Source organism: Rhincodon typus, unplaced genomic scaffold (genome assembly GCF_021869965.1).
Source record: "Rhincodon typus isolate 14 unplaced genomic scaffold, sRhiTyp1.1 hic_rhity00002559, whole genome shotgun sequence".
Lineage (NCBI taxonomy): Eukaryota > Metazoa > Chordata > Chondrichthyes > Orectolobiformes > Rhincodontidae > Rhincodon > Rhincodon typus.
In genome coordinates this window covers 1-14,382 of record NW_025968197.1, presented here as the reverse complement: position 1 = coordinate 14,382, position 14,382 = coordinate 1, and the positions used below count along the sequence as shown (strand labels likewise).

The following is a 14,382-nucleotide window of genomic DNA, read 5'->3' as shown; positions in this document are numbered from 1 at the left end:
GCTGCACCTCACAGAGCACAAATAGCACAGTGTGGGCAGAGTTAGAACAGATAAGACAAAACTCCATTACAAAACACTGTACTAGTCTCAAACATTGTGGAACAGGAGAGTGCTGTGAGAGCAAATAGGCATGAACACACAAAGAAGATAGATTAGTTCCTTACCCAAAGTGACTATAAACTTATATCCTGGTATATCTCTGACTCCATGTATTGCAATATTTAGTAACAATGTACAATAAATAATGTTACTTTGAACACAGACTCTGAGCATAGTTCTTGTCAATCAGTCTGTATTGAACTCAAACTGATACTGTGGCCTCAACCATATGATGAAAGGAAGTCTAGACTTGCTGAAGACAATGCCAGAACACAGGCTACTAAATGCCAAACATGAAAAATGGATGTTAGCTTAAATGCTTGATACAGTATATCTGGTTTTGAGGCATGTAGATTGGTGATGCTATGTTTCTGTAATCTGATTCATTGATCACGTTTTCAAACTATCCAGGCAGCACTCATTTGCTCCTAAGTAGTACATAAACATTAATGGATAGAAACAGGCCATTCAGGATGAATTAATGTTTGAATGAGAAAGAAGGAGTGACAACAGTGCTACTGTTTCTACAAATCCAAATCCCTCTGTAATAGACTATGCTGGCTTCACCACAACAACTCTGCAATGTTTTCGTCAATGAAGAGGAGGAGCATGTATTCAAGTAGGTCAGGATACATCTATCCACTAGTATTCCTATCAGACATGCAATGAGCCACATGCTTCCAGTTTTCAGAAGTGTAGCAACAAATTTGCTAGGGATGGCATCACAAAGTTATGTCTTTAGAAAGTTGTGTCATGTGTTGTGATGAGATTTGCAGTGGTTTGTCTCTGAGTCATTTCGAGTTGGAGACATAATGAATATCTATCAAATAAATGCCCACAAGAATGCAAAGTAAGGGTAAATAATATGTATGCATTTATAAAGCACTTGGGGTCCAATAGTGACTAAGCACAGTACCCTCATGAGCTCCTACAAGAATGTCCTGGAGCTGAGATGTCTGTGTTCAAATTAGCTGCTACATGTCCTTATGAAACAAGTAATTATACTTCAAAATTGTAGTTCAGTTTAAATATTATATGACGTTGTGTAATCAGAAGTGAAAGTCACTCTCTGACCTTCAGAGTCACTGGGTCAAAGCCAAGAATGCTGGAAATTAAATAAAAATATAAAGTGCTAGAAAAATGATTCAAGAAGACAGAACCTGTTAATATTTCAAGTCCAATATGACTCTTCTTTGGAATGGCCAGATAAATGAAAGAGTTGCATAGGAAAGCAAACAAGGTAAGAAATTAAGAAGAAAGACCTGTGTTTATGTAATGCTTTTCATGATCTCATGATGTAGTTTTGAATTATAGGCACTGTTATGTAGAGTTGAGGATTATCAGATCAGCAAGAACTCGTTGAATGACAGAGCTGACTTGATGGGCTGAATGGCCTACTTCTTCTCCTATATCTTATGGTCACATGGTAACGTGGCAGTCAATTTGCTCACATGACTCTTCTGCAAACAACAATGAATGAAGCTCATGACGGGTTTCAGCAATGTTTGTTCAGCATCATGATGATGGATCAGGACTCTAAAGTACTTATGGATATTTCAAATGCTTAATTCCAACATTTGTTTTTTCTTTAAATATTGACGACTGTTACATTCAAAAGATGACTGTGGATATAATTTCAGCAACTTGTCTGGCAGGGTCCCATGTGGCTCTATTATATATCATTCCTGTACAGATTCGGAGAAATTTCAAACTGAAAGACTAACAAGGAAGGGATGATGAGTTGACTACCCACCACCCTGTCAGCAGGAAGCCATCTCCTGCAGAGATGTTCCTGTTTTATCTTTCTAGGAAAGAGATGTTTAAAAAAAGCTGCACTGTTGGTCTAAATGTGTTGATGGCCTGACATACTAGTGTGTGTACCAATGTGCTGTGAAGGTAATTGCTTGAGAATTGCTATAAAGCAGCCCTGCACTACAAGCAAAGAAAAGAAAACAATGTTTGCTCACACTGACCGCTGCTAGCTAACCACCGTTGAAGGGAACCAGGACAACAGAATCTCAAACTAATCTGAGAAACCAAGAATCTAAAAACCAATTGTTCAATAACAAATATCAATGCTCCCCATGCCATTCAATGTAATGTCCTCAACATTTTACTATCTACCCTTCACGATTGACTCAGATATAGATCTGTTTATTTTTTACTTTTAACTTTCTTTGAACTCACTTCTTATTCCTAATCTATGAGTATGTATTGTGTTATTATGTAGACGCATAGAGTCATTGAGTTGCACAGCACGGAATCCTAAATTAATCTAGTCCCAGCTTTTGGCCCATATCCCTCTAAACTCTTCCTATTCATATACCCATCCAGATGCCTTTTACATGTTATAATTGTATCCGCTTCCACCTCCTCCTCTGGCAGCTCATTCCATACATGCACTACCGTCTGTGTGATAAAGTTGCCCCTTAGATCCCTTTTAAATCTTTTCCCTCTCACCTTAAACCTATGTCCTCTAGTTTTGCACTCCGCTACCCTGGAGAAAAGGCCTTGGTTATATACTCTATCCATGCCCCTCATGATTTAATAAACCTCTATAAGGTCATCCCTCAGCCTCTGACGTTCCAGGGAAAATAGCCCCAGCCTATTCAGCCTCTCCCTACAGCTCAAACCCTCCAAACCTGGCAATATCCCTGTAAATCTTTTCTGAATCTTTTCAAGTTTCACAACATCCTTTTTATAGCAGGGAGACATTTCTTAATGCATTTAGTAACTAATAAACACACGCTTTGTTAAGTTAAGGAAGCCTGGTTAAATTGGCTGCTTTTGAAACATAAGTTTATTTGGTCAGGGAGAAGGGTATCCAAATGGAAGGGATCCTTTTCAAATTAAGTTTGTTGTGGCCAACTGAGGGAGTGAGTGAATAAAGAAAAAGAGCTAGCTCATTCCCCCTCACATGGGTGCTTTATGATCTGAGGTATCCTGCCTGGACCTTAATAAATTATGAAACTTCACCGAGGGATTAGTTGTATTATCAGTGGTAGATATTGGTGAGAACATTTAGAAAGAACTTTCCTTTGCTTCTTTGAACAGATACGGAGGGAATCTATTTCATCCATTTAAAACGACAGAAAATATTTCTGTTTAATGTTCCATTGGAAAGGCAGCATCTCTAACAATGCAGCAATAGCTGAAGCATTGGTGCTTAAACTGTTAGCTGGCCAATGATATTAAACAGCACCTTACCTCTGTAATCTCCTAATAACATAGTCCTTTAGAATTTTGAAGGTCAGACCTTTTTCAGGTTGATGATGCATATTTAATAGTGTTCTTGCACTCAGCAAACCACTGAAAAAGACCATAATACAAATTGGCATTTGTTCATGGTCACTGTTGTATTCTTAACCACATAGGATTATTCTTGCTTATTAAAATTACCAAAGGTTAATGTCTTAGTATCTAATTTAACAGGCTGTCACAATACTTTGATCATTCTTAACTGTAATATAATTGTACAGTTTCTTCAGTGTGAAGACAGGACTTTATCCCACAAGGACTATGCACTGGTCATTCCTGCCAAGGGACCAGATACATCAAGTATGATAGCCTTCTCTACTTGTCTCAATCAGGTCTAGACAATATCAGCTTTGTCCAAGGGAAGGTACCCTGGAGAGGGTCCTCCTGCTATGAATTTGCTGAGCCACAGTCTGATGGAAATGCAGTAGGGAGATGCACCATGTGAGAAGAGGCTTCTCAGTCAGTAGAAGTGGAAACCATCTGTGGAGTGACCCAGGCATAAGGGGAATTGCCCATGGAAAGTTCAATTAGGATTGCATCAGCATATCAGGATGACAGCAGTGTCTCAAAGTACACCTTCAGTCATGCATCTTGACTCTGATGATCCACAGACTACAGGATCAGGGCCAATAAGATGTCTGGGGCAAGCTGTCCATAGTTTTTGAGTGTTAATAGATGCAGCCTGGAATTTAAAAGGCTGCTTTGCCAAGTACAGAGAGCTAGGTATTGCCACAGGAAGCAATCTCTCCTGTTTGATGGGTGTGTAGGATCCGCTCCCAGTTGTGAAGGAATTCAGTAGCATTACTTAAATAAGGTGACCTGTAACTGACCTCACATAGCTTGGCATACTCAAGCATAGGGTTCATTGGCTGGTACACCCTAACCTTTATATCCTGCAGTCTACCTCATGCCTGTTGTTCACCTGTGTGAAGCTTGTGACCACTTTTCCTTTTTGTTACACTTTGGCTGAAATGATGCTGCCCTATAATGACAATTGGATTGATCTGATTCATTCCTTGTTCCCATTGCACTCTTCAGAACTTCCGATACTAATCAGAGACCCCGAGCTAACCCACAACATTAGAAACATGCTGAAGAGCATGTTAGACAGCAACTTCCAAACTCACATCCATTTTGAGGGACAAAGACCGCAGATACATGGGAACACCACCACCTGCAAGTTTCCCTCTAAGCTGCTCACCATCCTGTCTTGGAAATATATCACTATTCCTTCAAAGTTGCTGGGTCAAAAACGTAGAATGCCCTACCTAACTGCATTGGGGGTCTACCTACAACACATGTACCGCAGTAGTTTAAGAAGGCAGCTCACCACCAACTTCTCAAGTGCAACTAGGGACGGGCAATAAATGCTGGCCCAGCCAGCAATGCCCAGAAGAAAACTTGATGCTTGGACTAATCATGTGTACTTCCTAGGATGAATGGATTGCTCATCCAGCTACTTAGCAGTGGTATATACTCAGAGAGAAAATGCACTCATTTTGCATCACCTTCAAAACAATAAATACATTTGCCAGTCTGAAGTCACAGACAATCTAAATCATCATCAGATTGCCAGAAAGACTAATACCTGACATTTTACTGACATAATGCAGAAATGTATCAGACACAATCTCCCAATTGAGAAACAAGAATGGAACTGCAGTGTAATCTTCTCTAGGACTGTGTGTCAGACATGTTTCATGTGATATTTAAAATACATCTTCACCAGTGATACACACAATGTGAAACAGAATTTAATTCAGCCTTGAGGAACAAACATTGAGGATCCCAGTACTTGATTAGCTTGTTGATGATAAGTAATGTTTAGTGAACTGTCAGTAATCATAACCAAATTCTTCTCCTTTTCCTCGTCAGTGTCAGAACAGGTCCAGTTGGTTGCCCTGTGATTTTTTTTTGCCGGTGAGGGGTTACTAAAGCAGTAAAGGTTACACCACAGTTCACCTGTTACAATGAAACTGTTTAACTCACCTAATCAGGAACAAACTATCCACTGCCAAGTAGAATGGACCGCCAAGAGAGAAAATATAAAGGACATTGTTTGGGACAGACACCAACCACTGTACTGGATTATCTAAAAGAAATGAACAAAAATATACTTTTGAGGTTATTAAAGTCGATCCGTTAAATGTATGCGATAACAAGGTGTAGAGCTGAATGAACACAGCAGGCCAGGCAGCATCAGAGGAGCAGGAAAGCTGACATTTCGGGTCTGGACCCTTCTTCAGAAAAAACCCAAAAAGTCAGCTTTCCTGCTCCTCTGATGCTGCCTGGCCTGCTGTGTTCATCCAGTTCTACACCTTGTTATCTCAGATTCTCCAGCATCGGCAGTTCCTACTATCTCTGATAAATGTATGATTTTTTAAGTATGGTATAAGCATACGGAGCAAGCTATTTGCTTCACATAAAGCTTAGAGAATATGGCTTGACATCTTCTATGACCTAGTACATTTTGACCTCTCAAGTATTATACCCAATACGCTCAATCTGCTGAGAAATGAAACCTACAGCAAATATAATTTTCAAGAATGTAAATCTCTAAAAGTTTTTCTCCAATCCCCAAAGACACTGAATGATGACAGTTTCTTGCAATATATAGTCTAACTCTGCTCGCTGTATTCTGCAAGTGAAATACCCTCAGTACCAGTAGCAAGTGAACATCACAGAACTAATTTTATCTTTTTGTGCTCATTTACTGATTAAAAATATTAACAGACAGAAAATCAAATTGGCTGAATAAGGGCGAATCATTTTACATGGCCAATATAACATATTGCTCTGCTTTAGAATCACAAATGAAGAATATTATTCCTGATGCTCCCTAGAGTGGATGGTAATCTGTTATTGTCCTTATTGCCAAAACCTTCAATGTCTGAAATAGATATTTATCTGAGCTACCTTTGAAAGATTTATCAAAACCAATTAATTGCTTTGCTTGAAATTCAATTATAGATATCAGTTAATTGCTGGAGAAAATATTCCTTTTAAACATGGCACCTATTAACTTTATACTTCCATTGTCACTTTGCCTGCATGTCATATAACAAAAGTTTATTTACAGAAGTAGACCATGACAACCCAATCTTTTTTAATTAGGAGTACTATTAATATTTTTCTGTCAAATTTTCCCTCTATTCTAAGTGAATGTTTCAAAATCGACAATATAAAATATACAAAAAGACACACATGCACAGGTAAGCTTAGTATAATCTATTGTACCTAGATTATTAAATAAAATGAAATGACAGACATGTCCTGAAATTATCCAGAGCAAACTCAGCACTCGGATCCCATTTATCACTGAATATGATCTCACAGTGTTCTTAGCGCGAAACAGGGCAGGGACACTATTTTGTATGGCAAAGCTTGTCAGTATCCAGTTGAAGAAATCTGCAAAGACCAAATAACATGGAAAAAACAATTTTAGTGTTTTTAGTACCATGATGTTTACTGTAAATTACTGTAGTGTCTTTTTATTCAAAGAACCAGTGCTCCAAGTAATTCCTCATTTATCATCTTGCTTCTTTTAACTTCAGCAATGTCTTGCTTCCACACTAGTTTTACTGGCAAGTTTGATATCAAATGGATGAAGAAAAATTAACCTAGTAAGATTTAAAGAATTAGATAACAACTGAAAGAACAGCGGATGCTGTAAATCAGGAACAAAAACAAAGTTGCTGGAAAAGCTCAGCAGCTCTGGCAGCGTCTGTGAAGAAAAAATCAGAGTTAACGTTTTGGGTCCAGTGCCCCTTCCTCAGAACTGATGTTGGCTGGGAAAATGTCAGTTGATATGCAGAATAAAGGGAGGGGGATGGGGTAGGGAGTAAACAATAGGATAGAGCCTAAAGAAAGAGAAGAGCAGTTGGAACGACAAAAATTTGATAACAATCAGGCTGGGAGGGTGAATAGTTGTTAATGGACATATTAGTAACTAACAACAGGTGGTGTGTAACGGCAGGTCATGTGGTAACAAGGCCTGGTGTGTGGGGTAGGGGGCTAGGACATGGGAGAGTTTAGGCCCTAAAATTATTGAACTCTATATTGAGCCCGGGAGGCTGCAGGGCTCCCAAGCAGAAAATTAACAACTATTCACCCTCCCAGCCTGATCGTTAATAACTGTTTGTCTGTCCAACTGCTCTTCTCTTTCTTTCGGCTCTATCCTATCATTTACTCCCTACCCCATTCCCCTCCCTTTTTTCTGCATATAAACTGAAGTTTTCCCAGCCAATGTCAGTTCTGAGGAAGGGTCACCAGATCCGAAACGTTAACTCTGTTTTTGCCTTCACAGATGCTGCCAGACCTGCTGAGCTTTTCCAGCAACTTTGTTTTTGTTATTAAAGAATTGGATAATTAAATGTGTGTTAAAACAAGGTTGTTATGATCAGGATTAGTGACCTGAAATGTTAACATTAATTGCTTCTCGCTCCAAAGATGTTTCCTGACATGATGAGCAGTTCCCAGCATTTTCTGTAATCTAAAGTCTTTGCCGTTTCAAGAAAAATTCAAGCCATTTTAACTCAGTTAGGATCATTTGCCAAAGTTAAGACAATACCAAATTAAAAAATGACACAGAAAGGTAAGGAAAGCTTGTAATGTGTTGCAGATATTTGATTGCATAATTTACGTGTTTCAGAGGTAAAACTTTGTGTTTTAAAAACATACTTTTTATGTTTGGGATTATGAGAGATTATGGTACATAAGAGTTGTACAAGACCAACAGTCCAAACATCCATTATTTTGTTGATACTGGGATATCCAAGATAAAACATGGCTTTACTATTAGTTTTTTCTCCTGAAACTATTTCTTAAATAATCAATACTTATTGACAATTGAAACAAGATAAAGAAATGTCAAGTGGGGAGATGGTGGCATAATGCTGATGTTTCAGGATTTGCAATCCAGACATAAGATTTATGTTTTGGGCACATATTCCACTGCAGCAGCTGGTAGAATTTAAATTAGGTTAATAAATCTCAAATTGATAGATAGGAGAGAAGACTAAGATGAGGAGGAATTTCTTCAGCCAGAAGATGGTGAATCTGAGTAATTCATTGTCACTGAAGGTTGAGAAGGCCAAGTCATTGACTGGCTTGAAGACAGTGATAGATAATTATTGATTAGTTAGGGGATCAAGGGTTATGGGGAGAATTCAGTTGAGAAAGATATCAGCCTTGATTGAATGTTACAGCAGACTCGATCAGGCTGAATCACCTTATACTGTTCCTATATCTTATGGACTAAGAGTTCACACAAAGCACTTGCAAAGGCATGTGGAAGAATTTCATTGGATGGAGGCAAAATATTTGTTTCTGAATGATGCAACAAAGTTTTGGTACTAAATTCTCAGAACCTTTCAGGCTTGTCGGCTTTCCTGACTTTCATGATCAAGAACATCTCTTGCACTCATTAGCATTCCATCATTACATATTAACACCTCACCCTGGCTGGATTCCATTCACAGGCACTATCTTGCTCCCCAAAAACGGAAGGTGTGCTCATAAAACCAACTATATATAAAATATACAATGTCTGTGCATGGCTGCGTAAACTTCACCTTCCAAGCCATTGTGATTACAAACTTATTCTGTAACATGGTTCCTTCATAACCAAGCATTTTTTGCCTAAGTACATCCACTGTAAGATTGAAGGCTGACCAGATCAATCAACACATGAGAAGCTTCAGTCATATGCAGTCTTGCTTGTCGTTCTTTAACACTTAGATTGTCAGGTTTGGAGATGACTCTGGCAACAAGCCTGTTCAAGTGAAGAAACCACGATCCCAGAAAACCTGACTGGGGCAGGCAAGTGGAGCTTAATCCCAAATGGGGTTTAATTCAAAAGGATGCTTAATTCAAAAGTTTCACACAAAAGTGGGTTAGGTAGGAAAATAACAGTAATAAATGAAACTTAGTGTGTGACTGTGAGGGGGACTGGAAGGATCCTGGGGAATGGGAGGGGAAAACAGGGATGCAGAAGGGAGAATTACAGTGCTCTGGGTGAGGTGGACAAGAGAGCAGAGAAGAAAACAAAGAACTGTGGATGCTGGAAATCTGAAACAAAAACAGAAATGAGAAAACTCAGCAGGTCTGGTGCAAAGAGAAAAATGGAGTTAACATGTTGAGTCCAGTGACCCTTCTTCAGAACTGTCATGATGCTGCCAGACCTGCTGAGTTTCTCCCGCAATTTCTGTTTTTGTTTAAGAAAGTGTAGGAGTTGCTTATTTACGATGGGAAACACAATGGAGTAATCAGGTGCTCTAGAGGAGGACAAAGAATAGGTGAATAAGTAAGAGGTGGTGTAAGGCTAAGGCTGGGCATGGGGTTCTGGATGGAAGTGGGATCAGGAGGAAGAGCAGATATATGAAGCCTGATAGTGAAAAGGCCAATAGTCATGGGGAATAGTAAGAAGTTGATCAGCAGTGATTGCAGAAAAGTGTAGTGATGGGCAATGGGTGAAGGCTGAATGAATTAGATTAAATATTTAGAGTCAAAGAGTCATAGAGATTTACAGCATGGAAACAGGCCCTTCAGTCCTACTCACCAACGCTGACCAGATATCCAAAATTAATCCAATTTCCCAGCATTTGGCCCATATCCCTCTAAACCCTTGTATTCATATACCCATCCAGATGCCTTTTAAATGTTGTAATTGTACCAGCCTCCACTACTTCCTTTGGCAGCTCATTCGATACATGCACAACCTCTGCATGATAAGGTCGTCCCTTAGGTCCATTTCAAACAATTCCCCTCTCACTTTAAACCTATGACAGCTGGTTTTGGACTCCCCTACCCTGGGAAAAAAAAGCTTGGCTATTCACCCTATCTATGTCCCTCATGATTTTATAAACTTCTATCTGGTGACCCCTCAACTTCCAGTGCTGCAGGGATAACAGACCCAGTCTTTTCAGCCTCTCCCTACAGCTCAAACCCTTCAGCCCTGGCAACATTCTTGTAAATCTTTTCCGAACCCTTTCAAGTTTCACAACATCCTTCCTACAGCAGTGAGACATGCACGCATCATCTCTTTCCAAAACTGTCATGCAAAAAGATGGCTTCACAGAGAATGTGCAGGACAAATTGGACGGGCCTGAGATCCTGCCCTTCAGAGAGATTCAAAACAGAAAGTAAAAAATAGTATGGCTCCAGCACTCCCTTACAACCTTAGCACTGAAGTGAATTACTCTGCAGAATAAAGGAGATTAAACTCTATCAACTCCTAACATCAACGTCCCAACCTTGTCCTGTGATTCATTTAGCTCTGAGAAGAAAGGCACCTAAGACTCACCAGCTCTGGTGATGGTGATGGCAGGGGCTATTCCATGTTCAGCTGTACTGGAGCATTCCCAGACACGTTTATCTGCAAGTTAAGGACATGGAGATGAAACCATTAATGCATGCTGTCAATCCTATGTTTGAAGGGCTGTATCAGAGAGGATAATGAAAGCAACAAAGAGTCAGGTTGTGCTAATGCATTGAAGACAAAGTAAGCACCAAGGCTTCAAAAGCTCCAATTGTATTTCATGTGACAGAATGAAGAAGAGGGAAACCATTCATGGATCATAGACGATGCACCTCACCATGGCTGCAGGGAAGCTTTCATTCAAGATATGAGCAGCCTGGTAGGGGTCCTAAAGGTAGCTTAACTGTGTCAAGATCTCAAGTGGAATCAAACATCTCATTCCTAATCTTTTTTCACAGATCAGTACTTTCATGACCAACTTACCCCCGAAGCTATACAAGTATTACCAAGGTTAAGAAGGAGGAAGAAGAGAAGAATAAGTGCCCAACTCCAAAAGGTTCAGGATGCACTTATGAATGTGAAACATTGCCTGTAGAGGGCAACCAGGGTCTTCAATGCCATCAACTCCACTGAACAGAGTGTAAATTAGATGAATTGCGATGGAAATGCCATAGAACGTAGAACACAGAACAGTACAGCACAGTACAGGCTCTTTGGCCCACGATGTTGTGTCGAACTTTTACCCTAATTCTAAGGTCTATCTAACCTCCACCCCTTCCTTATACTATCATCCATATGCCTATCTAATAGCTGCTTAAATGTCCCTAATGAGGCCGACTCCACTACCCTCTCCGGCAATGCACTCCACGCCCCTACCACTCTCTGAGTAAAGAACCTATCTCTGACATCTCCCCTGTATCTACCTCCATAGGTTAGCACGGAGGGCATGAGGTTGGCATGGTGGTTTGCAAAAGGTCAGAGGTTGGCATGGGGGTGGATGGGGAATCGGTAAAGTTTATTGAGCTTACTTTACAAAATTTTCATCATCCAGATAATCACCTCTAAGGGGCTGTGAACCACACGTGCTTTAAAACCTGATCCAATTCTAGGAAAATTAGAGTGCTATAAGAGGTGCCTATCCCTGCAGTGGATTTGGCCAGGTCCCGTTGATAGGGAGTGGGATAGTTATGTGCACCAACCCCATTCTTTCTGCAATGTTGAAAATTGAGGGTGCCAGGAATCGAATCCTGTCTATTATGTTTAAAGATCTGCAGAGTTTTCCCTAAATCTGTGAAAATCCAGTTCCATGCTCAGATGGCTTGCTTTGTGCGATAAAACAATTATGTGATAATGCCTTCAGGCTCTGATTTACTCAATAGTATCACATTAAGGATAATATTCCTTTTACTAATAATGTTTTAAAGACTCAGTCATAAGCAGCATAGATGATACCTCTCACAGATTTGCTTATAATGCTGGATTACAGAATACAATAATAATGTAACAATTTAGGGAAAGAATAATTAAATATCCAGAGCTATGTGTTAACCAAATTTACTACTGCAGTGACTAAAGTCATTTTAACTTTACAACATTATGACTTTGGGGGATTTTCAACTTGCTGTTATAGTGTAAAATTGGCATAGCAGATAACTAGCTTATGAGAGCTTCTGAAAATCAAACAATTTCTCTCAAGTGATCTACTGAAAATCAGGCAGTTTCTCTCAAGTGATCCACTGAAATTCAGGCAGTTTCTTCCAAATGTTCCACTGAAAATCATGTCGTTTCTCTCAAGGGGAGTGTTGCTGAACAAAGAGACCTTGGAGTGCAGGTTCAAAGTTCCTTGAAAGTTGAGTCACAGGTAGATAGGATAGTGAAGAGGTGTTTGGTGTGCTTGACTTTATTGATCAGTGCAGGAATATAGGAGTTGGGAGGTCACAGCTGTATAGGACATTGGTTCAACCAATTTTGGAGTATTACCTGCAGTTCTCGTCTCCCTCCTATAGGAATGATGTTGTGAAACTAGAAAGGGTTCAGAAAAGATTCACGAGGATGGTGTTAGGGTTGGAGTGTTTGAGATATGGGGAGAGACTGAATAGGCTGGGGCTGTTTTCCCTGGAGCATCGGTGGCTAAAGAGTGATCATATAGAGTTTTATAAAATCATGAGGGGCATGGATAAGGTAAATAGTCAAGGTCTTTTCCCTGAGGTGGAGGTTTCCAAATCTAAAGGACATAGGTTTAAGGTGAGAGGGGAAAGATATTAAGGGGACCTAAGGGGCAACTTTTTCACGCAAAGGGTGGTGCATGTATGGAATGAGCTGCCAGAGGAAGTGGTTGAGGCTTATATGATTACAACATTTTTAAAGGCATCTGGATGGGTATATGAATAGGAAGGATTTAGGGGGATACAGGCCCAATGCTGGCAAATGGGACTAAATTTATACAGGATATCTGGTCAGCATGGACAAGTTGGACCGAAGTCTCTGTTTCCATGCTGTATATCTCTATGACTCTGAAAATCAGGTAGTTTCTTTCAAGTGATCCACTGAAAATCAGGTAGTTTCTTTCCAGTGATCCACTGAAAATCAGGTAGTTTCTTTCCAGTGATCCACTGAAAATCAGTCATTTTCTTTCAAGTGAGCCATTGCAAATCAGGCAGTTTATTTCTGGTAATCCACTAAAAATCAGGCAGTTTCTCTCAAGGGCAGCCAATCTGCAATACTGGTTTTGTATTTGATCATCAAAGGGAAAATATCCTATGATTTCTAATCTGATCCCTGCTTAACTGTGTGTAGCTTATTTACAAAATACAAGTGAAATTTGCAGTTATCGATTGGAAGTGAAGTATTCTTGTAGGTACATCCACGTCATTTACAGCAAAATCTCTGTTCTGCCCAATAATCCTTTTCAGCCACAAATGTAGCATAACAACCATCCATGTGACCCCATGCCAACTTAGTACTTAAGGTAGTATTAAGGTAGTTTCATATTATAAATTTAAGCTCAGTAAGGAAAACAAATAATGTCCTTGCTAGTGACACTCATATCTATGAAAGAATGAAAAAAAAACAATTTGCATTAAATTATAACATAACATCCATTTCATCAATATGTTACTATAAAGTTAAATACATCTTACCTACTCCATTATTATTTTCTGTTGTTTCCATCGGATTATGTTCTGGCGAATCAAACTTGGATTTTGGGGTATTTACTTGTAATTGCTGACCATTTATTTTATAAAATGAAACTGTCCCATAGTGCTTGTGAGCTAAACTTAAACTATCCTTCAGTTTGTTACCAGCTGATTTTTTCTTCCACTCTTTTATTGTAATAAAAATTGTCCCAGATATGGTCATGATAATGAAAAGAATAACAACAAACCTGTTTTAGAAAAAAGATCTTATGAGACATTCTCCATGTAAAATATGGAAGTGTAATACTAAGTCATACGATACTATGTATGTGTAATACGTACATACAAACACCGACAAAGACATCAACATTAGGAACGTTATTTTGGCAAAACACACTTTTCACTCGGTATGTATTGTTAGTCACAAGGAATGATAATACTGGAGAAGGGGATGTGAAAGACATGTTCTGGTACTTGAAAAAACCTGAAAGTAGAAAACAAAGCTAAAGGTTTATTGTTTAATAACAGAAATGTAGATTTGACTCTATGTAGATTAATAAAAGTCATAAATTAACACCAACTCCTATTGTCCACATTTGTACTTAAAACAGTAACTGGAACAGTAATAAT

The 14,382-nt window shown here is 39.2% G+C and overlaps 1 protein-coding gene across 1 annotated transcript; it reads right to left on the bottom strand.

Moving 5' to 3' along the window:
* Nucleotides 1–3,306: 3,306 nt before the first annotated feature.
* On the bottom strand, nt 3,307–14,236 carry LOC125481547 (O-acyltransferase like protein-like; the record flags this gene model as incomplete). The annotated part of the gene is made up of 6 exons (XM_048593251.1): nt 3,307–3,408; nt 5,347–5,449; nt 6,595–6,765; nt 10,661–10,732; nt 13,756–14,000; nt 14,095–14,236. Coding segments are annotated over 6 exons (835 nt in total), but the record flags the coding sequence as incomplete, so codon positions are not given.
* Nucleotides 14,237–14,382: the final 146 nt, after the last annotated feature.